Source organism: Pseudogymnoascus verrucosus, assembly GCF_001662655.1.
Source record: "Pseudogymnoascus verrucosus strain UAMH 10579 unplaced genomic scaffold scaffold_1, whole genome shotgun sequence".
Lineage (NCBI taxonomy): Eukaryota > Fungi > Ascomycota > Leotiomycetes > Thelebolales > Thelebolaceae > Pseudogymnoascus > Pseudogymnoascus verrucosus.
The window spans coordinates 106,996-131,513 of record NW_017263652.1 but is presented as its reverse complement, the minus strand read 5'-3'; the positions used below and the strand labels follow the sequence as shown (position 1 = coordinate 131,513).

The 24,518-nt window shown below is 52.4% G+C and overlaps 5 protein-coding genes across 5 annotated transcripts; 3 read left to right on the top strand and 2 right to left on the bottom strand.

Annotated features, from left to right (window-relative positions):
- Positions 1-98: 98 nt before the first annotated feature.
- RPB1 (DNA-directed RNA polymerase II subunit rpb1) lies at positions 99-6,469 on the bottom strand. Its single transcript, XM_059463241.1, has 3 exons — positions 5,717-6,469; positions 849-5,650; positions 99-795 (listed from the first exon to the last, which is right to left on the bottom strand). Exons 1-3 carry the CDS (start codon positions 6,071-6,073, stop codon positions 768-770), a joined length of 5,187 nt encoding a protein of 1,728 aa, XP_059320151.1. The 5' UTR covers positions 6,074-6,469; the 3' UTR covers positions 99-767.
- A 1,229-nt stretch (positions 6,470-7,698) lies between these two features.
- Positions 7,699-10,704, bottom strand: VE01_00044 (uncharacterized protein). Its single transcript, XM_018269578.2, has one exon. It carries the CDS (start codon positions 9,421-9,423, stop codon positions 8,212-8,214), a length of 1,212 nt encoding a protein of 403 aa, XP_018135490.2. The 5' UTR covers positions 9,424-10,704; the 3' UTR covers positions 7,699-8,211.
- A 3,489-nt stretch (positions 10,705-14,193) lies between these two features.
- On the top strand, positions 14,194-17,521 carry VE01_00043 (uncharacterized protein). The gene is made up of 4 exons (XM_059463240.1): positions 14,194-15,300; positions 15,383-16,237; positions 16,287-16,578; positions 16,631-17,521. Exons 1-4 carry the CDS (start codon positions 15,236-15,238, stop codon positions 16,853-16,855), a joined length of 1,437 nt encoding a protein of 478 aa, XP_059320147.1. The 5' UTR covers positions 14,194-15,235; the 3' UTR covers positions 16,856-17,521.
- Positions 17,522-19,813: 2,292 nt separating this feature from the next.
- SWD1 (chromatin binding protein) lies at positions 19,814-21,790 on the top strand. Its single transcript, XM_018269576.2, has 2 exons — positions 19,814-20,504; positions 20,555-21,790. Exons 1-2 carry the CDS (start codon positions 20,143-20,145, stop codon positions 21,621-21,623), a joined length of 1,431 nt encoding a protein of 476 aa, XP_018135489.1. The 5' UTR covers positions 19,814-20,142; the 3' UTR covers positions 21,624-21,790.
- Positions 21,791-21,862: 72 nt separating this feature from the next.
- Positions 21,863-24,493, top strand: VE01_00041 (uncharacterized protein). Its single transcript, XM_018269575.2, has 2 exons — positions 21,863-22,189; positions 22,306-24,493. The coding sequence occupies exons 1-2, from the start codon at positions 22,074-22,076 to the stop codon at positions 24,149-24,151; spliced, it is 1,962 nt and encodes a 653-aa protein (XP_018135486.1). The 5' UTR covers positions 21,863-22,073; the 3' UTR covers positions 24,152-24,493.
- The last annotated feature ends 25 nt before the right edge of the window (positions 24,494-24,518 follow it).

The following is a 24,518-nucleotide window of genomic DNA, read 5'->3' as shown; positions in this document are numbered from 1 at the left end:
CCTTGAGACTTAGCTTGTACTTTGGTGCTGTATATGTAATTTTCGTGATAGCGACAGAGACAGAAGGGTCGGTGACATTCGACTCCCACTTATGTTTACCCACACGAAGAACAGCATTGTGATTGACCCATATAAGAAAAGGTCCAGCAAACAAATCACATCCACAATGAGCACATCAAAGTGATTATATTCATCTCATTGGACTCATATGCTATGGAATCTGTCGACCTCTGCCGCTCCATCCGCCACGTCCAGCGATGGACCACGAACTAACTCCCCTCGTAGGCCCCACATACGCACTCTAGATTATACACAGCTACACAAACAACCCAGCCCCTCTCGCGCTTTCCCCCAAAGCAAGTAATCGAAAGAGGCTCCACCATCAAACCACTCCACTGAGGCCCCATCGCATCTCAATTTTTTCCTCTCCCGCGAATGCATGCGCAGCCATCTATTGAAAGCAATTTAACTCATCTCGTCTCGTCTCCCTCCTCTCACTAATCGCGCTCCACCCACGCTTCCTTTCATGCACTCCATTCTGGTCGGCCCTCAATAAATAAACAACAGCAAGACGCAGATGCACCCCGCAATTAACGCCCCCGTTTTCTGAAAACGCGCAAAATACAAAAAATAGCAAATAACGAAGAAATCAAGATCTCGACGCGGGGAAATGGACAGGGCGAAACCAGGTATCGCCACGCCCATCGTTCTTTCTTTTGGTGTATGGGTTGATGGTACAAAGCAGATCATGAATCGCGAATTGCCGTTCAGTCTTGCTTAGGTGAGGTAGGGGATCTATTGACTGTCAGTTTTTGTACTTATTTGCGCGGCTAGAAAAGTTGACTTACGTAGGACTGTACTGCGGGCTGGTTGGCGAGAAGGCCGCTGGACTAGTCGGGCTGTACCTCGGGCTTGTCGGGCTCCAGCTTGGACTCGTGGGGCTGTACACCGGGCTCGTCGGGCTAGTCTGGTTGGGGCTCATAGGACTAGTCTTGCTCTTGCCGCCACCGAAAACAGGTGATGTAGGAGAGTAAAGAGGGCTAGCCGGCGAGAACTGTGGCGACGACGGGCTGTAGCTGGGCGAGGTGGGAGAGAAAGATGGCGAGGTTGGGGAGTAGTGCTGCATACCCGATGGCGAAGTGGGGCTGTACATTGGAGAAGTGGGAGTGAAAGCCGGACTCTGAGGCGAGAACGATGGGGAGGTTGGCGCGAAGCCGGGAGAGGTCATGCCCATAGCTGGAGAAGTAGGCGAGTATCCGCGTGGCGAGGTAGGACTGAATCCAGGAGAGCTGACGCCGAATGGCGAGGTTGGGGAGTAGCCACCTGGGCTGCGCGCGCCACTGTATGGAGAAGCCGCGCCATAGCCTGGAGTAATACCACCGTACTCTGTAAGACCGCCAAAGCCACTTGGACTCTCGCTTCCACCACTGCTGATTGGAGAGAATCCAGCAGCGTAGTCGGGAGTTCCGATGTACCCGCTGTCCGCCATTGGGGAGTCGCTGCCATAGGGAGTAGCGGCACCCTCGTAGCCGCCCTTGACGGGAAGGCCAGACATGAGACCCATTCTGCCGTTGTCGGAGACAACGGTCTCGAGCATCTTTGGGTCAAGCATGAGCTCCATCTCGCCAGTGCCAAGAGGAGCCAACTGGCCAAGAATAACGTTCTCGGAAACACCACGGCAATCATCAAGCTCACCAACGGCGGCAGCTTCAAGAAGAATTTCCACAGTCTCTTCGAAAGAACATCTCATCAGGGCACCAGTATCCGCACGATTGATACCGTGACGGGTAATGGCCATGAGATGACCACGCGAGGTCATGACATCGACCAGGAGAGCCAAATGGCGATGGTTGACGTACGAACCATCGAAAGCCAACACCTGGGTCAATTCACGCATCAAAGCGGAACGGACAGCCTCAATACCAAAGACTTCAAGAATCTGGACGAAGTGATTGGAGTATGTGCGAGTAGTGTCAACACCGGGCACAGACAAAACGGCGCCAAGGGCGGTTCCACTAGTGTCAAGGTACCATTCTTGACACTTGGGATCATCCTTGCTGGCAATCAAAGCTCCATCTTCGGTCTCGACGAGCTTCGTCTCCTTGTTCAAGAAAGCACGGTCAATACCAGGCACACCACGAAGGGTGAGGCTGTCCAGAACGTGGTTCTCAAGCTTCTTCAAGCTGACATCCTGCTCCGAGTTATCGCCGTCCTCGTACTTGCCCTCCATGCGAGTGATCATGCGGCAACGAATGACCAGCTCCTCGGCGTTGTTATCAGAGAAGATCACATTGAGATCCTTTGGATACTCCTCCTTGATCCTAACAGCAACATCGTCAACGTTGAGGCCCTTATCAAGCATCTTCTGGCGATCCAGAATGATACGTAGGAGCCATCTCGACAGGCTGTCGTGCGACTCGGAATTCTCGTCAGGAACCATGTAATGCGAGTCAACCATATCTTGATCTTGTTCAATAGTGGTGTTTTCTGGGTCTGGATCATAGTAGATCTCAGTCGCCGCAGTGACAGAGCGCAGGTTGGTATGCTCGACCGCACTTCTAAGAAGCTTGGCGGTTTCTTGACTGGGGTTGTCTCCTTCCTGGTACACAACCATGGATGGTGTCTTGATGTTGGTCGCGATATTAAGAATTTCCTTTAGACGCGGCACACCAAGTGTGACGTTCTTGGACGACACACCGGCAAAATGGAAAGTATTGAGCGTCATCTGCGTAGCAGGCTCACCGATAGATTGGGCGGCAAGAATACCGACCATCTCGCCGGGGTTGACCAGAGCATGGGTGAAGCGCGACTCCAACTCACCGACAGCCTTGTCAAACGCAAGCTTGCTGAGCTTCTGGTGGATAGCCACACGCTTGAAGGCCAGGCGCTGGCGGAGCTGAGCCTTAATGAGGAGAGTTGCGTTCTTCTGGGCCTCAATAGACAAGCTGTCCTCACCGCGGACAATCATCATCTTGTCGAGCAAGTTTCGGACAGATTCAATCACATGCTTTGGGTGAAGGTCGCTACGTTGCGAGTCATCAAGCTTGAAGAGGCGCTTTGCGCTGTCGAGAATGCGGACAACGTTCAGCGGCAGCTGCATAGACTCATCATCCTTCTTCTTGAAGTTGACCTCACGAAGCATCTTTCGGTCAACCTTCAGCTGCTCCCACTCGGCATCAAGAAGATGCTGCACCTTGACATCGCTCATGAGTTCGCTAGCGTGCTCAAGCATGTCCGCAGGAAGCGGGTTGGCCTGGTCCATAACGTCGAGGCGGTATCTCTCCTCGAATGCTGAGTCGGACATGTTGATCGAGTCAACTCTCTGCTTCTCAATGTAGACGGCATCCAGACCATCCTCTCCGTAGATGAATTGAACAATGTCACCAAGAGAGTTCCTGACGGTTCCATCATACTTGACCATGACATCTTCCAAAGCCTTGACGAGACGACGTTGAATGTAACCAGTTTCGGCAGTCTTGACAGCGGTATCAATGAGACCCTCACGACCAGCCATGGCGTGGAAGAAGAACTCAGATGGAGTGAGACCTCTCAGGTACGAGTTCTCAACAAAGCCACGAGACTCGGGAGAGTAATCATCCTTTGTGAAATGTGGCAGGGTGCGGTACTTGAATCCGAAAGGAATACGCTTACCCTCAACAGACTGCTGTCCGACAAGGGCAGTCATCTGGGAGATATTGATAGTGGAACCCTTGGAACCAGATCGGGCCATGATAACGGCATTGTTGATGTCCTTGAGAGACTGCTCGGTACGCGTACCGGCCTTATCACGAGCCGTGTTCAGTGCCTTCGAGACAAGCGACTCGAAAGTCTCACGAACGTTCATACCGGGAAGAGACTCGAGCTTGTTAGTAGTAGCTTCGAGAACCAACCCATCAACGATGTCCTTCTGCTCCTTGACAGCGCCCTCGATCTTATCAATGGTCGCCTTATCTGGAATTGTGTCTCCAATACCAATGCTGAAGCCGTTGTGGTAGAGCCAATAGTTGACCACGGTCTGGCAACCAGTGAAGAAGTTGCGAGCCTCCAGCCATCCAAGCTCATTGAAAATGATGTGGACAATACCACCACTGGTAGCTCCGACGACCTTCTTCGTAACCAGCCCAAACAAAAGCTCTCCCTCAGAAATGAGAAGACCATCATCTTTAAGAGGAGCGTCCTCGCGGTTATCATTTGCAGTGTGCAGGTTAACCTCCTTGGGGATGATCATGCTGATCAACTGTTTGCCAGTCCATCTTGGGCGAGGCTTGATAATGGCCGGCTGGGGGATGACTCCATCCCAGCTAGGGACCCACAACAGCACATTCATCATTGTCTCCTTGGTCAAGAAGACATCACGACGTGTGAGCTTGTAAACACCAGCCAAAGTATCCTGGACAATACCCATGAGGGGACCGTTTCGCTGTGGGGACACAATATTCAGCGGCACCATGCAGAGTTGGTTGACTTCCGCACGCGTCTCTTCGGTCTGGGGAACGTGCAAGTTCATTTCATCACCATCGAAATCGGCGTTGTAAGGCGATGTAACAGACAAATTAAGACGGAAAGTCGAATAGGGCATAACGCGGACTCTGTGTCCCATCATGGACTCCTTGTGCAGCGAGGGTTGACGATTGAAAATAATGAAATCACCATCGACGATGTGTCTCTCGACCTTGTTGCCGTACTCCAGGGAGATAGCTCCGGCGCGCTTGTGATGACGCAGATCGATACGGCTACCATCGTTGCGGATGATGTACTTGGCACCGGGGTGGTCGTTGGGACCGTTCTGGACAAGCTGGTGCAATTTGCCAATGTTATAGGGCGTAACCGTCTCAGGGTACGTCAAAATTCTGGCGATACTGCGGGGAACACCAACTTCATCAAGCTCCAGGTTGGGGTCACCTGTAATGACAGTACGGGCCGAGAAATCGACACGCTTTCCCATCAAGTTAGAACGGAGACGACCCTCCTTTCCCTTTAGACGAGCACGAATGGACTTCACGGGACGTCCAGACTTCTGCAGCGACTGTGGCTGACCAGCAATATCGTTGTCCATGTATGTAGCAACGTGGTATTGGAGGAGAGACTCGAACTCCAGCGCAACGTGAGCAGGGGAGCCCTCAGATTGAGCTTGACGCACATTTCCGTTTGCGCGAATGATTTCTGCCAGCTTGTATGTCAGATCGTCCTCTCCACGCATTCCCTGGCCAGTTCCGTCCATGGAAATACTCGGCCTGACAGGTGGTGGTGGGACGGGAAGCACTGTGATGATCATCCACTCTGGCCTCGCGTAGTCGCTGTTGAGGCCGAGGTCGTAGATGTCGTCAGTGGAGATATTACGGAATACCTGCAACGCCATTTCTGGTGTAATCAGCTTCTTCTCCGGTTGTCCGTTCTCGTTATCCTCGTCCTTTGGAACCTTCCACGTTCCCCACAGCTGCAACGCCGTCTGTCGGACTTCGGGTTGTGTGTTTCCGCAACCGCCGTGGCTGGGCCTCTTCGCAGCTGCTTTCGGATCCTGAGCAAACTCGTCGTCATCGACCGAAATATCGGCATCGCAAATCATCTTTGGCTTGCACAGACGCCAGATGGCTTCGAATCTGCGCTTGGGATCGCGCATCGAGGCAGCGGCTTTGAACTGTGGATTACTCTGGGAAAAATCACTAATGTCAGCACGCAATTACAAGAAGATGCCATCCCGTGCGGGATAACTAACTCTGTCAAGTAAAATCTTGCCGCAGTTGTGGCAGGCAATCTCGAGGAGTTTCTTGATCTTCTTCAGGAAACCGGGGTGGTAGACTGGCTTGGCCAGCTCGATGTGTCCGAAATGGCCAGGGCACTCCGCCATGCCTGCGTCACAGGTCGCACATTTGAAGCCTCTGTCGATAGAGCCGAGGCGCGGGTCGTTGAGTCCTTGGTCGCGTGGCTTCATCTTGCCTTCGTCCATCGTCTCGGGGTACAGGATGTGAGCCACGCTCATGTTCTTTATCTCCTCCGGGGACAACAGGCCGAACTGTATCTCCTGGATCGTGCGCAACGGCGCATCCGAGTGCGCAAAGTGTAAGTTCGCCATGATGAAGTAGTTATCGCGTTATTGACGAAAATCGCAGTGGCAATCTGATCTGTGGGTGAGGTCGAGCGTGAAACTGAGGCGAGTCGCGATCTCCGCTCTGTATGAGTGAGTGCAAACTGTCTATCGACTCTCGAGAGTGAATCTGAACGGGCTCGATGCGCAGACGGCGCAGTCGCGATGGTCGCGAGCGGCAACCCAGGCCGAGGGCCTCTTGAGTCCGCCTCGCCTTTTAGGTAGCCGTGATCTCGGGGTTGTTGGCGCGCCGGGGTTTTCGTGGGAGATGAGTATGGGAGCCTTCTTCCTTCGAAGGAGGTTCAGCGACTAGGAATGCACGGTGACGAGCGCGCGATTCCACGATGGTGATGTTGTTTGGGTCGGTGTTGATGGTGATCTTGGTCGCCCAGGAGGTGGTCTCGATGGAAAAAGGCGACAGGCGAAGAGTTGAGGCTGACAATATGCACTAAGCCTAATTTGGCACCGGCGTTCGATTCTTGGCGTTGCTTCAGAGTCAACTCTCGCAAATGAACGTGGGCCAATCAAATATCCACCAACGTTTTGAAATAGGGGACCGCGAATATGAGACTTTGTACTGTTTAGATTCACTATCAATGCAGAGTAGAGTTTAAAGTAATTTCAGGGAGAGTTGATTGAATGGTGGCTTTGTTAGTAAATATTTCTAGGAAGTTCTATATATATTCTTATTATTCAAATAAAGGATTCCTACAAAAAGAAAACTACAACAATGCGAACTGTTCCACAGAACATTCCTCAAGTCTAAATATTTTACAGAATAATATAAGAATGCTGCCTTTAAATAATTCTGGTTCCCTAGTTACGAAGTGAACAACCCCCCAAACCCCACAATTGTTTTCACCCTCTAGAACCTACCCCTATGAATAGTTCAACTGTACGTGATAATACTCTATTAAACCTAATCCCATAAATATATTCTCTAAACAGTCGTATAGACCTAGAGTGAGACTAACAGACAGTCTAGTTGTTACCCCATAAACTGTGTTCCTAGCACCACAACAAGCAATCGCCGTAGCAATTATTATATAAGCAACCCCTTAACGACGACTAAGCGCATCACACGCCTAGGACTATTGCTAGGACGATTATCATACAAACAACACCCCCGTACGTACGTTCGACGACTAAGCATATCATGCGCCCTAGATTAGGGCGTCAGTTGTTCACCCACAAACAACACGTAAATAAATTAATGTAAACATGTAAATATTAGACAAATTCACTATTGCGCCTGGGCTATATACGTATGTGACGCGTTTGCCGCCGACACCGCCCCCGCCGCCGCAGCCGCCCATGAATTAGAATTTTATCCCTACGCTCACACTCACGAATTAGGCAGACAAAGTAATTTCAGAGCTGTATATTCACTTCAGCTAGCACGCCGTTCTGTTGTTGACAAAGAGAACCCAACCCCTCGACCCAGGGCCAGATAACAGAAACTCGACGTGCAAAGAAAAAAGCAAAACCAGCAAGTCGTCAACAACCATCCAGCTCATCATCTACAGCCCTTCCCCCTCTACCTATCCCTCCCAATGAGTAGTAAAAAAAAACAAAAAGCCACAAGAACACCGTGAAGTAACCCCCCGTCCCATTCCCATCCTGAAGCCCCCTCCCCTTGCCAAGCGCCGTCCGTGAAATGCTGAAAACCCGCCCGTAAATGCCCGCCGAGTGAGTTTGAAAATGAACGCCCGAGACCTTTTCTCTGGGATGAATGCCGCCGTGAATGCCGATGCCGATGCGAATGATGAAGAAGTTGAGAAAAAAAGAGAGTCGTGAGATTCGTTGTTTGTGCCGCCGTGGTGAAGGCGAAGTCTTGTGCGTTTTCCTTTTTGGATTGATGGCGGAAAGAAGAGAGGTGTATGTGCATTGGAGAAGTAGAAGCTGGATGATAAACTGAGTGGCTGGATGTTGTTGAACTTTGACGAAATGCCGGTGCTGAAGTGTGTGGAAAAGCCATGTTGATCTCGCAAGTGAATTTGAAAATGAATTTTGAAGAATCAAGGTGTCGAACACGTAAAGTTCTCGATCTGAGTGATTTGACCTTGCCATGGCCTTTCGTCGTACAGAACAGCCATCAGGAACCCAGCGGAGAAGACGTGGACAGCTTAAAACTTCCTGCTGATCTTGAGAAGTCTGGTGCGGAACCAGATCATGAAGCTCATCCATGCGTTCTGAGCCTTGTGCTTTGCAACATAGGTCGTGCTGTTCTGGCGCGCGGCACGCTTTGCATACTTCTTGCGGCGACCTTCCTCGCTGACGACCTCCTCGTAGTTGGAGTTCAGGAAATCTTCCATCGTCATGGGAGGTTGCAAGGCGTCAGGTCCATACTTCTCCTTGTCCGCAGCCTCGGCGGCGGCCTTACGATTCTCGGCCTCAGCCTTGAGGGCCTCCTTGAGGTTCTTCTTCTCCAGGGCTCTCACGTGGGCACGGTCGGCACGCTCGATCTTGAGGGCCTCCTTCTCCTCAAAGCGGCGGCGGGCCTCGCGCAGGACCTCAAGTTCATTGAGGGGTTTCTTCTTCTCGAAGATGCCGCCCTCGGCGCGCATGTTGCGAATATGCTCCATACTTTCGCGGCTGCTTGAAGGTGAAGTTTCTTCTGTGGATTCAAGGTTTGATTCAGGTGATTTGGAAGAGTCTGTGTTCAACAGAGGAAGGTTTGAGTCTCGGAGTAGAGTTGACAAGGAGTCGGTGTTGATGGTAAGTGATAAACTCTCGCCTGGTTTGGCGTCAAGTACTGTAACTTCTGGTACAAGGGGGTTAAGCGTTCCCCCAACATTGTAATTTGACAATGTACTCCCCGACCGAACACCCAACTGCTCTTCGTCTGCGAACGACATCCTATTCCTCTCCATCTCACTCCCAATGCTATCTTGATAGCTCGCCGCCCCCGGCGGCGTGTACGGCCTCGGCGTCTGCTGCCACGGATGCTGAAAACCGCCATTCCTGTTATAACTCCCCGACGTCCGGGATGAGAACTGGCTCGTGCCGCTCACACTCCTATGGTGATACGGCCTCCTGCCGCCCCTCGCCGAGCTCGAATTCCATGTCAAATCCGCCAAGCTGTGCGACGCTGAGCCGGCATCATAGCTGCTCCTGCTGGTAGTATAATAGACCCCCAGGTCCACGCTCGGCCGGTCCAAGTCCAAACTATTCTTTATGAGGCTCTTCTCGTGCGGCCGCCCCAGTTTACGAATAACCTTATTCGGCCTCCCCGCCTTTGCAATCGCGTCGATCGTGAGGGCAGGGGACTTGGAGCCCGGCAATGCCGCCGTCGCCGAACTCCGCGTCCCATCCGCCGGGAGCGAGAAGCTCATCATGCCGGCCGCGGGGTTGATTTCTCGTTGCGCTCTATGGGCAATCGGGCGTTTTCGGTTCGGGCAACGGCTTCACAACGTCACATCAGAGTCACCAAGATCCTCGAGGAAGATGTCGCGCTCTCTGGGGCATCTGTAACGGAAGAAGCGGGATAGGCATGGGGCACTTCAATTACTCGGAGCGTGGGAGAAGCATTAAGGGACTCGCTACCGGCGAGAAGGAAGCAAGTGTATGGGCGAAGGATCGTACGAGTTGCGTAGTCATTGGGGCAGTGGTGGTGTTGTTATGCCACATCTCAGCGTCATCATAGCAGTCGATTAGCCCGAGGCTGAGTGCGGCTCCCACCTAGGCTGGATAAAGCTAGACTGACAGGACCTTGGTGGCTATGGGGAGCTTCGGCCAGATTTGGGCTTATTCTGGGCCAACGGAGGGGGGTGTACGTACTGATTGTGCATATTGGTGTCTCTGCCTCGCCGGAGCACAGCATACAGGACACAGCACATGCTGAAGTTTGAAGTGTGCCCAGCCAGAATATTTTATGAGTAGAGTACTGGACAGTTTGCATTCCATTTCCATCTCCATTTTACAATTCGCGGGGCTAATTCTTTTTTAGGCGGCAATCGTGGATATATATTGATTGATTGATTGCACCATACGAAGGCCGTTGGTGGTTGTGTGGAGTATAGTATATTGAAGTTGGGGCGGGGGGAGGAATATTGTGTGTGTGTGCGTGATATATATAGCACGACAGTCCCATCCGCCATCCCAGGCTATCGACGGCCCTGGATTGCCATCCCTTCCATTATCGATATATCGAAAATATCGTCTGCACTATTGTCTGCAGGAAGCATGATGACTGGAAAGGATGATGACTGGGACGGAATAATGTCCCCATAGCCATAGCCATAGCCGGATAACGACTCGCTCTGCTGACGGCAGGCAGTGTAACAACAACGACGAATAACTTGATTTTTGGGGATTGAGGATTCTGGCGGGAGGCGAGTGGATTAAATAGGCAGAGCCATGGGTGATGCGATTGGAGATTCCAGGCTTAGCGGCCGTTCGTTCATGTGAGAGGAGGCAGTAGCACGGGCAAGGCAGGCAGGGTGAGTGGGTGTGGGATACGGGGATGCGTTGGAAGGCGCAAGTACGGCGTAGAGCGGGTGGCATAAGTGGAATTAGTGGAATGAGTGGAATAGCTGAAAGAGAAGAGAAGAGACGAGATAGATAGCCAAGCGAGAAAGAGCGAAGAACAAGGCCGATACTCTACCGCTACTCCTGCCACTACTGCTACTACTTGCTACTACTATCCTACTACTACTACTACCGCCGTAAGCAAGCAGTAAGAGCAGTAGTATTCTTACTCCGGCGACGGGCCCTTCCCCATACAGCGGCGTGCAGGAGACGGTCCGGACCTCGGACAGATATGGGGATACGTGTGAGGGGCGTGAGAGGGGCGTGAGATGGCGTGGATAGGCGTGGAGGCGTGGAGAGGAGGCGTGAGAGAAACGGGGCTTGGCTAGCTAGGGAAGAAGAAGGGGATTTGATTGATGAGCGAGGGGGGTAGGGGGGGTGGGGGAGGGAGGGGAGGGGGGTGTGGGTTGATCCGCTAGTGGCGCTTGTAAGCGCAAGAGATTAGGAGGGGCGGCCGTTAATCTAAAGCAAGTTAACCCCTACGGACCAATGTCGTGCAGGCATTCTTGGCTATTTCTTACTAAGGGACGGAGGGACGGAGTAGAGTTACCACATAGTACAGTGTGCGTGTTGTTTAGTTGGCAGAGAAGAAGGTGCTACTGTGCCGATACAAGAGCAGTGGGGGAGAGAAGGTGCTACTGTGCCGATGCGAAAACTGGTGGAGAGAAGCTTGCTACTGTGCCGATACAAAAACTGTGGTGGAGAGGTGGAGATACAGTACTGGAAATACTCGAAAACTGGGCTATAGCACTTTATACAATCTGCCTCACACAGGTATGTTATGGTGCAGACTGACTGGACGGACGGACGGACTAGAGTAGGACACATATAGAGAGTACGGCAACTAATCAACCCACGATCTATCAGTCATCAACAGCCAATATCAATGATCTACGCGTCGACGTCGGCCCTGGAACGCCTCGCCGAGACACACAGACACGCCGCACACCAAGCGGACGAACAAAACCCTCGAAAGCACTAGAGACCTGTAACTACTGCAATGCAAACTCCACCGAGAAGCCGCTTAAAGTCACTAAACCCACACACACAGATGCACCAGAGTGAACACATCCTATACAAACCACTCACACAAACCACACGACCAACTGCCAACAGCAACCTGCCAAACAAACAACCGCCGAGACAAAATATCCGCCGGTTGGTCCCTTCGAAGTCCGGCTCGAGTTTCCCGTCTAGCCATCACATCACAATCCACACATCACGATTACAATCACGATCACGATCACGCACCTCTGTCCCGCCCTTCTGTTTCTACCTGCACTGCACGGCTTGTCATGTCCGGCATTAGCCCTCGATCCATCCCTCTCCTCGATCCCGTGCATCTCTCTATAGCCTCTCTCGGCGCGTGTAAGCAACGCGTGTGGTCTAGAGCCAACATCGTGCCAACCTGCCATCCAACGCTGCCAACCGCGTATCACACGTACCCAGCCACTACGAAGCCACTACCAAACACACAACCAACCACTGCCAACCACTACGAACCACTGCCAACCACTGCCACAGACTGTCTCGATCGGCGTGGACTGCGGATGACTGGAGTAGACGACTGGAGCAGGCTGGAGTAGAGGGTAAGTAGGAGGTAAGTACTGCCCAAGACGTGCTAGACGTTTACTAGACCATCAGCGGAAGTAGAGTAGAGTAGAGTACCTGTACTATCTAATACTTTGTAGAAATCAACCCCAGCATCGTCCGCGAACCCCATGTAGTAACTTCTAGTATGTGCATCATCCATCGTTCATCTCATCATCCCATCTCCACGTTCACTCATACATTCAGTTCGTTGCAGCGGGTTAGTATAGTAGTTTCCTTGGATAGTTTCTTGGATAGTTGTGTTATTGCTGTTATTCCCTACCTATTCCCTTATTATTCCCTAGTCGTCTTAGTCGTCGTCTTAGTCGTCGTCTTAGTCGTCTCGTTCTTCTCGGTGACCACGTCTGGGATGCGGGTATTACGCTGTACTTCCCAAGTACCCTCGGCTGCATCATCTCGCCTACCATGCTGCAGAATCGGTACTCCGAGGCTACATGCAACATTCCCGATCCCAGCATCGTCCATCCATCGCCAATCGCCCATCCCATTCCCCGAGACAGCCGCCGCCATCTTTCTTTTTTCGCTCCATCCATCCACGACATTCCGTTCGTTCCTTCCGCTTCCCATACGACGTACACGAGGCCGTAGGGATGTGAGAAAGACGTGCCGGCGAGACACTGCATGCTGCTCGCTATGGCAAGGCAATATGGCAATATGGCACTTCTATCAGCACGCATTAACGCACACGCATCTACGGACATAAACAGACATCAACATACATACAGCACGCATAAACAGACTTCAAACTCGCATCGATCGTATCACCCGCTCTCTATTATGTCTTACTGTATTTGTGTTATTCCGCATTTTTATGCACATACACATTCACTAACACATTCACTAACACGCTCACTAACACATTCACATACACATACAGTAACCGGACACCAGTAACCGGCGGACAGATTGTATGTACTGTAATAGCCCTGTAGTAGAGCCCTGTAGCCCTTGGTTAATGTCTCCTCCTAGTCAGCCCGTTATAGACCCGCGGCTTGCCCGCCACCAACTGTAACTAATTAACTAACTAACTAACTAACTGTTCTGTACTGTACTCTACTTCAAAAGTACAACACACACACTTGCATATCGCATGTGTTGTGTGCATATCGAACCACTCCACACCACACCACCACACCTCAACCGGCCCTCCCCTCCTCCTAACTCCTTGTCCGCATTCCCTATTCCCTGTCCTTGTTCGCTATATCCTTGCTCCGTTGCTCCATTTTACTCCCTGCTCCTTGTAAAAAATGTCTCTAATGTCTCTATTCTCTCCAATGTCTCTGTTGTCTCTAATGTCCCTAATTGTCCCATTTTATCCTCCCCCAGCTAGTGCCGCCCATTTGGCTGTTTATGGCTTGTTATGGCACCGTATGGGATGCGATGCCATGTCTAAGGCTTGCTATGGCCTGCTCTGGGTTGGCCATGGGGTTCAGAAGCTTAACCCCTTCTCGACACATTCTTGTGGAATTACTCAACCTCGACTCCCCCTCCCACTAGACCGTTCTATTGTGGCGTTGATGGTGTTTCGATTGATTTCGTGTTATCTGTGGGTTTTATTTCCCCCCTCCAACCTCTGATCCTCTTACGGCTCTTCAAACTGCCCCTCCTCCCTCCCCCCCTCCCCTCGACGCGCCCACCACTATCCACTATCTTGCTACTCGACATATATCCACTCTCCACTATCCTCAACGTCGCACAGTATCGACTCGTCTCTCCCTCTTATACCTCTCCCCACTTATTGAAGCTCTCCACTTTTGCCCAAGCTTCTTCTTTGAACCCCCCCTCCCCCATGTCTCCTCCATGCTCTCCCGCCCTACACTGCTATCCCCCTCCCCCCCTCCACCCCCCCCCATCCCTCCCTCCCCTACCTCTACCCCCCCCAGGCCTTACCCCCCCATCGCCGTTACCCTCTTGGCTCTATTAATACCCTAATTTTCCGAATATTCGCCATTCTTTTCTGTGGGACTATCCTACTTCCACTACTGGGTCTACCCGCATGGAGCAACTACTCTTTTCTCTCAAGCCATAGCCGCTACCAGTTGACATGACACGTCGTTTTATTCCCTCTGGTCTCGTCTCCTCCACTCCATGTAACTTTGCCTTGCCATGCCCTTGCCATGCTATGCGGCCATTACCGTCGGCTCGGTGACCCTCTGCCGTTATTGACCCCCGTCTATACATCCCTCCATCCACTACTACGCGCTCCTTCCCTCCCACTCCCACTCCCGCGCTCCCTCCCACCACGCTCCTCCACATCTACTATATAGTCTTGCTACTTCCCGCCTCATCCCCAATCTTTCCTCTCCCCTCTTCTTCCCCCTTTCCTTCTTTGAAGATGTCTTGTTAAATATACTTTGGGGGCGTTTCCTAATATCAGTCAGTCTCTTCGTGTCACAACCTTGGAAACAGAAAAACAGAAAACAGCAAAACACGGAAAAATATACACGGTCGTTTGGATGCAGATTGTGGTTTATGGTCAATGGTCAATGTCGCTACGATTTCCTTGTCCTCTGTTATCTTGAAAGCGTCAGTATTCGTCAGTTATCAGTATACCTGCCACTGCGTAATACACAATACACACTCCAGGCTGGAAAAGAGCTTGGATTCCGCGTTCTCCCGACTTGCAGAGAGAGAGTGAGCCATCCTGAGGAGCAGGAGCAATTCTGGGTTGCACCTCGGTGAATCATTCCGCTGAATCATTCTGAACCTTCTTATTCGCGCTTTGATTGCAGAGCTTTCAATATAAGTGCCAAAAACAAGACTTCAAATTGCTTTCACTGCAACTTCTCTCCCAGGCGTGCTTCGTTTTGAAACCTCCTGCTGCTGCAGACTTTCTCAGACATCCAAGAGCCATCCACACACGTTCACTACACAATCCACACCACCAATCGACTGTCTTCCGTGGCCCCTCGACTGCTGCTACCCTGTTTGCCAGACGTCATCTTCCCGCTTTTGTCCCAGCCAAGGGCGTGGACATTTTTCTAATTGGGCATCTTCTTCCAAATATATATGATGCACGTGACCGAATTTCTCAAAAATTTGACATTCTGGGAATGGTATATCCTCCTATTTTGGTAAGTCGATATCTAGATCGAGATGAGCTTATCTATCAGCCATCTTGTATTTCCCGTTCCAGTTTATTGACCAGAAAACAAGGCCTTATCGATATGTACGTCTGATCGTTAATATTATCGGTCACTGCTTGTACAGATCGATACCGAAACCTCAGAACCCCACATACACCAAGGAAGATGTAACGGTAGTCATCCCTACGATAGAGAGCAATCTCGAAGAGCTTCGCGGACCAATCTCCAGCATTCTTGCCTGTGACCCCCACGAGCTGATCCTCGTCACCACCTTCGGCAAGTATCATGGCCTCCTCCAGTTCGCTGCCTCCTTCGCGGATCCACGTATCAAGGTCTACGATACAAAAATCGCCAACAAGAGAGTCCAGCTACGAGAAGCTATCCCTCGAGTCACCACTCGCATCACTGTCCTGGTAGATGACGACGTCACGTGGCCAACAACCATTCTTCCATGGCTTCTGGCGCCGTTCGAGAGGGAGGACATGGGATCTGTGGGCGTATGCCAGCGTGTGCAGCGGGTTCGTACCGGGGATCTCGCAACCCGTGCCTGGAATTGGCTAGGGGCTTGCTACATTCATCGACGCAACTTTGAGATCTCGGCTTCTCACTTCTACGATGGTGGAACTTCGTGCATGTCTGGCAGGACCAACGCTGTTCGCACCGAGATTCTCAAGCATCCGCTATTTTTGGATGGGTTCTGTAAGGAGAGATGGGGGAAATACCAGCTGAATGCTGATGATGATAATTTCTTGACGAGATGGCTGGTCAACCACGACTGGAAGACGTGGATTCAATACGAGCGCGAGTGCGAGATTGAGACGACCCTGGAGAATGACTGGTCTTTTGTGAGGCAGTGCTTGAGATGGGCGAGGAGTAATTGGCGAAGCAACTACACAACGTTGTTTATCGACAGGAAGGTTTACTGGTAAGTGGTCATATTGGCGATGGAGAAGTCATAATTAACGCCAAATTAGGGGCCAATGGTGGACTATATACGCGCTATACTTCGCAACGTTCACGTCTTTAGGTCTCATAACCGACCCGCTATACTTCTACTCCTTTTACTGCGCTTCTCGGAATTGGGAGCAGGCCTCAGCATGGACCGGATGGAGCCTGGTGATCGCCTGGTATATTTTCACCAAACTCGTCAAGCTTACAGGCTTACTTCGTCGTCATCCTTCCGATATCATTTATGTGCCAGTCTCAGTCGTATTCGGCTTCCTCCACGGATTCATTAAATTGAAGGCTCTGTGGACATGGAACGAGGTACGTCGATCCTGTAAGGGCTGTGAAACTTGGGACTAACGGGAATCTACAGACATCATGGGGCAATCGACCAGATGGCGATATTGACAACAGCGAGCGCATGCAACCGACGGCAGTGCCTGCCGAAGTCATGATAAACCCCATGCCTGGAACGCAATCCCTCGTCCGCTACAAAGACGAGGTACTGATCTCCCGTGTCCCCAGCGGACTCCGACTGTCAAAAACATCGACATTCTCGGAAAAAGAACCTCTATTACTAGGATTCGACGACCTCTGACTCACGCAGTCAACTCAGATTCGCTGCGCTTGTTTTGCCTAAGCCTCCCCGATTAATCTCTGGAGCGCCCATTTGCGTAATTCGACGGCCAAAAAAAATTCAGCGGGAACCACAGCACCGCTTCGCGGGAAGGGGGGGAGGGGAAAAAAGGGCCACACACCACAAGTCTGGCCTCGAAAAAAGTTATATTTGATATTTTTGGGCGGCATTCTGCGTTTGTGTTTTTACTACTACTACCGCCGACCCAAATTGTGATCACCCGGTCCCCTCCTCATCGGAAAACCTTTTGTCGTTCTGGCTGGGGCCTTCCAATGAGGCCAGATTTTTTGGCCGTCTGTGGTCCTACGATGATTGGCTCTGGACTATTTTTATGAACTATTATGGACCTTGACGCGCGACGGACCGCTTCCTTAGCGGCCGTAGTTATTATTATTTGTTCGAACTATATGTGTTTCCAAAAAAGCGGATTTTGCAGCATTTGGCCTCCCCCTATCCTGCATGACGGCGGGGGAGCTTGTCTAATATTGAGCGAATTGAAAGCATGTTCTTACCTTCTAGATAGCTAGCTTACGCATGGATTTTTTTTGGGCGGGGATTATATTAATTTAGCTCGAGTTCATTATGAATAATATCTCCTCTCGAGATGCTTGAATCTCTGAAACAAACTCCCCCTGGACACTCGGCGCAAGCCACAAAAAACCGCAGCGCGCCTTCGGTCAATGAAACGACGTGAGATGATCTGCAACCGACGACCCCTGGCCCATGGAAGGCCGATGGAACACCATAACATAACAACAGCTCAGCTCAGCTCAGCTCCGACAGAGAAAATAATTTTTTATTTTCTCGTGACACGCAGAATTCCCAGGCAATGCACCTCGGACGTCACACACACCGCCGCCGTGCATCATCCCCCCTCCCTTTCCTTTCTCTCCTCAGCCAGCCTCCCATACCTACCTACTCGCCAACCCCGTCCGTCGTACTCCCCAATCCGCTTCCATCCGTATGCAATGCTCGCGCGCCCAGCGCCCAGCGCACCACATCGCATCTCCACCCCGTTACAACCCGCGCGCACGCACATCCCGCGCGCGGACGCACAGCATACCGGGCCGTGCCACGACCGGTGGAGGGCGATCGCGTGGGCGGTGCGCCGCGGCGGTTCGTGTCTCAGCCAGTAGTAGCATCTAGTGTCGTGTCCGCGCTGCGATGCGTGTCCAGACGGAGTCTCCGCTGATGCTGCAGCGTGGTAGTGTGAGTAAGTGTTAGTAGTGCTAGTCTTGGTAGTGGTGGTAGTGTCAGTAGTGGCAGCACGTGCTGCAGCGCAGACGTACGTGCCCTGGGCTAGCTGGGGGTGCGCAGCCAGGCGAGAGATCCCGAATCGCGCGGGAGAAGCTAGACAGGGCCAGAGGGGTGGGGGGGCCGATAGCGGGCGTGGGATATGGGATGGGGTGGTTCGGAGGAAGCGGTTTGGGGGGAGAGGTGGGAGGACGCGGGCAGGCGAGGCGACAAGGAGGAAGGAGGTAGGAGAGTGGGAGATTGGGAGATGCATCGTGCGTGGTGGCCTGGGCGTGCTGCGTGGGTGCTGGATGCTGGACGGGGGAGGGATCTTGGAAGGGGAAGGGATGCATGGATGGGGATGCACTGCACTTGCACTGCACTGGGAGGGATGCGGCGTTATAGTGGTGGTAGGGCGCAGTAGATGGGGCGTGGTCGGCTTTGTGGCCCGGAGGGATTGGCTTCCCTTCGACGATCGCGATTGCCACGCTATAATGCTCGAAGGGGGATGAGCGTAGCGCTGTCTAGCGCGCAGCTGGAACGTGCGAGGGATTTTTGATACAAGAAGGTACCTTCTAGGCCGGAAATCACGTCAAGATGCCTGTTTTGGTCCGGAGTATGGCGAGGAGGAAGAGACCGACAAGCCTCCTCGGCCGCACGGTTATGCGGGGGGTAGGGATGTGTAAAATGAGGATCATAGCGCAGGATGTGGGCTTTCTGGACCGGCAGAGAGCGGTGCTGGAGAGACCAAAAGAGAGGAAAATGAGAGAAGAACAGCTGTTGGAAGTGATATTGTAGTTACTGAAAACAGTGTGTATCTGTATGTACAGTACTGTGGTATCATCCAGAGCCGCAGCGGGTAATGCTATGGATAAATGTGACGGCGTGGAGAAGATGCGGAGAGTCGGCGGCGAAGGAAATGCGGCAGATGGACATAACGTGGCATGATATGCGGAGGATTGAAAGTGTGTAGGGGAGAGTTGTAGGGGCCCAGGGGCCCCTAGGAGGAGCAGGAGGAGGAGGACAGACCCCCACACACCGCCACTGTCCGTCCATCTGTCGTATTAACCCGTCCCTGAGCGGCTGAGGAAGGCGAGATATGAGTTTTGGGGAAAGGAACAAGGAAGGAACATGGATAGCAATGAAAGAGGCATGGAAATATGCGAACAAGGGACCGAGGGGGAACATGGGATCGAGGGAACATGGTAAGGATCATGATCATGGGAAGGAACATGGTAACAGGGGGAAGGGATCGGATGGATTAGATCGCGGAGGGGGGGTGCCGTTACACAAGATAGATGAAATGAAAAAAGGTACGGCGGATGTGAAAGTAGAGTACGGTAGAGTACGGTGGTAAAGAACGAGACAGTACATTGAACTACCCGTGTTAGTTATTCCGCGTTTCTATATTGTTATATTATATTATTATTATTATTATTGTTTTATTATTTTATATATTATATACATTATTTATCTTGTAGTACTCGCTATGTACTCTACATGAAGACCAGAATATCGAGTCGAGTAGAGAGCGGGTCTGCGGCGATATTATGGTAAGGAGGCTTGAACGTGGTAGGGGTTGGCTTTTGGTATATCGCCGGTGGAGTTCGCTATTATTATGAAAAATATTAAATATTATTCCTGGTATAGACATGGCCGGATACGCCTCTCGCAACTTCTAATACAGCAGATAATTCATAATGCTTCATAATAGAAAGTCCGTTATGTTTGCCGAGGCTACAATGGACTTGGAAAGAAGCACCCCGTGTCAATATCAACACCTGTCAACCGCCATCTTCAGCCTTTCCAGTCACGTGCCCGAAATAATTCCCAGCCCACCCCAGCCTCGTCAAAGATAAGATGTCGGCTGAACGTCAGCCTTCTCTTACGGCCAATATTCAGAACAGTGGCAAACATCAGACGGAGCAGGAGACGAGCACAACCTGCACTAGTTTTCTAGTCTGCTACTCACGGCCTGAACTGAAACACGAATCTATGCATCCCCGCCCACCGCGATGAATCTCTCCCTAATCGACCCCTTCGTCCTCTCCCTTGACTACCCCGACACCACCACCGCCTCGCTGCGCAGCGGCCACAGCACGTGCGCGCGCTTCAACCGGGCAGGCGACCTACTTGCATCGGGGCGCGTGGATGGTGTGGTGACGATTATTGATGTGGAGACACAGGGCATCGCGCGCAAGCTGAGAGGGCACACAAGGCAGATCCAGAGTCTGAGCTGGAGCAAGGATGGGCGGTATTTGTTGAGCGCGGGGCAGGATTGGAAGGTTATACTGTGGGATTTGGAGACGGGTGGGGTGGAGGGGGAGTGGAGGTGTGGTGGGATGGTGTATTTGGCCGATTTGTCGTCGGCAGATGAGTAGGTGCTTGCTTTGGGAGATGTTGTGAGCACAGCTAACAGACAAATAGTCATCTGGCTGTACTGAGTCTCTTCGACAACCAACCCCTATTAGTCGACCTACGGAACGATACCAGCTACAAGTTCTCATCGGTGCCAAAGCGCACGCGCGAGGAAAGCGAGAAGCTGAGCGAGAAGCAAGTGGCTCAGGATGCAAAGCAGACGACAACCGTGGCCATCTTCACGGCATCTGGATCACATATCCTCGCTGGCACATCGAAAGGCTGGCTTAACATAATCGAAACCGCGACACGAACGACAATCTACTCAACTAAGATCAGTGCTGGCGTGGTCATCTACCTGCGCCTCACCTCATCAGGGCGCGACATGGTAGTTAACGCGCAGGACCGCGTGATCCGCACAATCCACCTGCCACCACTAGACAACGCGACACTGGATGCCGACCAGATCCACCTCGAAGTCGAGCACAAGTTCCAGGACGTGGTCAACCGCCTCAGCTGGAACCACGTCGCGTTTAGCGGCTCGGGCGAATACGTTATGGCGAGTACATACAACAACCACGACATCTACATTTGGGAGCGCAATCACGGTAGTTTGGTCAAGATTCTCGAGGGGCCCAAGGAGGAGCACGGCGTGGTGGAATGGCATCCGAGCCGACCGCTGATCGCGGCGTGCGGGCTCGAGAGCGGGCGTATCCATATCTGGAGCATTATCAGTCCACAGCGGTGGTCGGCGCTTGCACCAGACTTTGCGGAGGTGGAGGAGAATGTGGAGTATGAGGAAGCAGAGGACGAGTTCGATATCCACCCTGAGGAGGAGCGGCGGCAGCAGATGCTTGACGGAGAGAATGAGGCTGTGGATGTGCGGACGGTGGATAGGAAAGTACTGGGCGAGGAATGGTGGCGCATGCCTGTGCTGCTTGATCTGGGGGATGCGGAGAGCGAGGATGAGTTTGTGATGGTGGGGACGGGGACGATGAGGAGGAAGAGCCCGGGGACTGGGGGCAAGAGGGAAGAGGCGCCACTAACACCGAGGGAAGAAGAATTGCTGGAGAGAGAGAATCTGGCGCTGGCTAAGAAGGTTAAGAATGGGCGAGCGAAGAAGGGTGTGAAGGGTTAGACTTAGAGGGTTTATGAAGGGTTCATGAGAATATTGTGGGCGATATTGGGGGAGTTACTGGTGTGCCCGGGTGCACAATGGATTAATGTAATAAAAGGCGATGGCATGTATATATTTCCGCCTTTCAGCATTCACTCATTGACAGTGATAATCCTTTATGTTACGGAAAAAAGTATAACATTTGTTCTTGAAGCGAAAGTCGACCCACGTGACAACCCATCACGTGCGCTGTTTGCCATCAGTGACTTCTCTTCCCTGCCGTTCACCAGCGATCGAAGGGAGCCCACAACGCAAAACATCACCGTTGAATCTGCATACGGCCATCAAGGTATCCGTATACGACTACTTTTGCCAAAACTTTACTACTGTGCCATACCGCACCAGAACCGCGCATCGCGCATCGCGCATTCACCCCGAGGCAACGCCCTGCGTGGGCCGATACAGGCAAAAATGGTGTACGATTGGGAGAACAAAGAGGAGCTCTGCTACCGCCTCTACATTGAGGAAAAGAAGAGCTTGGAGGAGATTATGGAGTTTATGAAGGAGCACCATAAGTTTGCGCCGAGGTGTGTACCCGTTTACCCCCATGAGCGTTACAGCTGCCCTACCCCGACAGCACGCTGCGTTGCATGTTCTTGCGGCCTATATGTACAGTGGACTGACTTTATATGTGTGGCTACAGTAAACGGGCGTTCCAAACACAATTCAAGCGCTGGGAATTCCCCTCGAAACAAAACCCAGCGCACAAAAACGTCGAGCTAGTGGCGCGAGTGAAGGAGCTCTGGGAGCGCAACGTATCGCAACGCGAGATGCTGCGCGTGCTGAACGAGGAGGACGGCTTCGACATCAAAGAGCGCGAGCTCATGCGCGTGCGCGCCAAGAACCGCTGGCTGCTGCGCGTGCCGAACGGGATGAAGGCCAAGAAGCGCGAGTCGGAGCAGGACGTGATGGACCAGCTGCAGCAGGCCCTGTTTGACGACGGCTCGGGCAGCCAACAGCAGCAGATTGAGGGCGAGGTGGAGGAGGGCGAGGCGGGGGCGGCGCCGAAGAAGGAGGGGGATAGGGCTGTTAGTCCGGAACTGAGCCCGGAGGTGCTGGCGAAGAGGATGGAGAGGCTGCAGAAGCTGCAGGCGGAGAGTGCGGTGAGGTGGCTGAGTAGGAAGAGGAGGAGGAGGACGAGGGGCTGGGCGGGGTTACCTGCTGATCCGCCTGGGCCGCCGAGGTTCCCGTCGGAGACGACAATTGATGAGAGTAAGGCGTTCTTGAGCCTCGACAGCGCCCTATACCGGGATATCAGAGCGCGGTTCCAGAGGATCTGCGAGGAAGCGGATGTTATTAAGAAGACTCTCGCGGGGCCGGAACGTTGGGAGGCTGTGAAGGCCAGGCTCGTGCAGGAGAGCCCGCATCTGCAGCAAGTCTTCTGGCAAGAGACTGACAACCAAGAGCAGAAGAAACTCGCTCTGGATGTCGTTTGCACAGATGTCACAAAGCGGATGCGTACGCTGGAACGCAGGATGACGATCGCTGAAGCGAAGAATGCCCTCGGTATTAACCCCGAGGAATCGCGGCAGATCCGCAACGCCTTCTACCAGACTCTCAAGGCAGACCATTTCACGAGCAAGCTGGAGGCGGGAGACGACCATTGGCGCGAACTCAAGCAACAATGGATTGACGAATCCGAGCTCCTAACGAACATTCTCGCACCTGGTGAAGCGGACCCGCAGCGCCAGGAGAAACTCAAGGCGATGGAAGTCCTTTGCAGAGATGTCATGAAGCGCCTCCGCGACGACCAAACCAAGCGTGACCCTACGAGGAAGAAGAAATTCGACTCGAATTTCACGGCTGAGGTCCCGCAAAATATGGAGAGCTTCACTAATGATCGCGAGGAAGATATCCCACAATACCCAATGCCGGGTCCTCACGACGCCCTGGTACAGGCTGCTGCTCATGCTCAAGCGCAAGCTCAGGTCCAGGCCCAGGCTCAGGCCCAGGCGCAAGCACAGGCACACATGCAAGCCCAAGCGCAGGCCCAGGCATTGGCTCGGCATAACCAGTCTCACCTTCTTATGACAGACCACGATGACATGCGAATTGACCCCTCGCTACTGCTTGCCACTGCCAACGACCCATCGCTCATGGATTCCCACCACGACCACCACGGCTACGCCGAGCAGCAGTACGCGGACCAACAGTACACAGCGCAAGCGGCGCAGGCAGCTTTTCCGAACCCAGCGAACTCGATTGCTGTTTACTTCCGTCTTCACCCCGCTTCTGATATTCAGCCGCCTTCGAGACTATGGGTGAGCACGCTGAGCAGCGTGTCGGTGGACGAGCTGAGGCAGCTGGCGACAAGCAAATACCCTGGCACTATCCCGGTGCGCCTAGAGGGGATTGTGAAGGAGAGTAATGGGCAGGAGATGAACCTGCAGATTGACCACGATGAGGAGCTTGATGCTTACCTGGCGGCTATCAATGGGGTGAAACCCATTTTTACTGTGCAGTTGATGCAGGGCTGGAAGAACGAGTAAGGGATGGGATTAAGAGGATGGTGTTTGGGTCTTCGTGTTACACTTGGAGCATAATAAGGCAAGGATGGATATCCTTGTCATGGTGGGATTCAAGGAGTTTGGCTTAAGAGCCCCGGTTTTGATGATCAAAGTTAGATGTACAATTGCTCTCATGTTAGCTTTAGGATGTTAGAGTGGGTTGGCGGCGGCGGAGTTGGTTCTGTATTTGCTAACTGGGCCCTGTCGGGGCGAGGAGTCGGGATCCTGGCTATATCATTATAATTGCTTGTATTAGAGAATGTATATATCTCAAGTTGGATTATCACCAATACTTCTTTCATGAAATGATATCTGTAGTTTAGATCACACTGACAAAGATATGACGCTT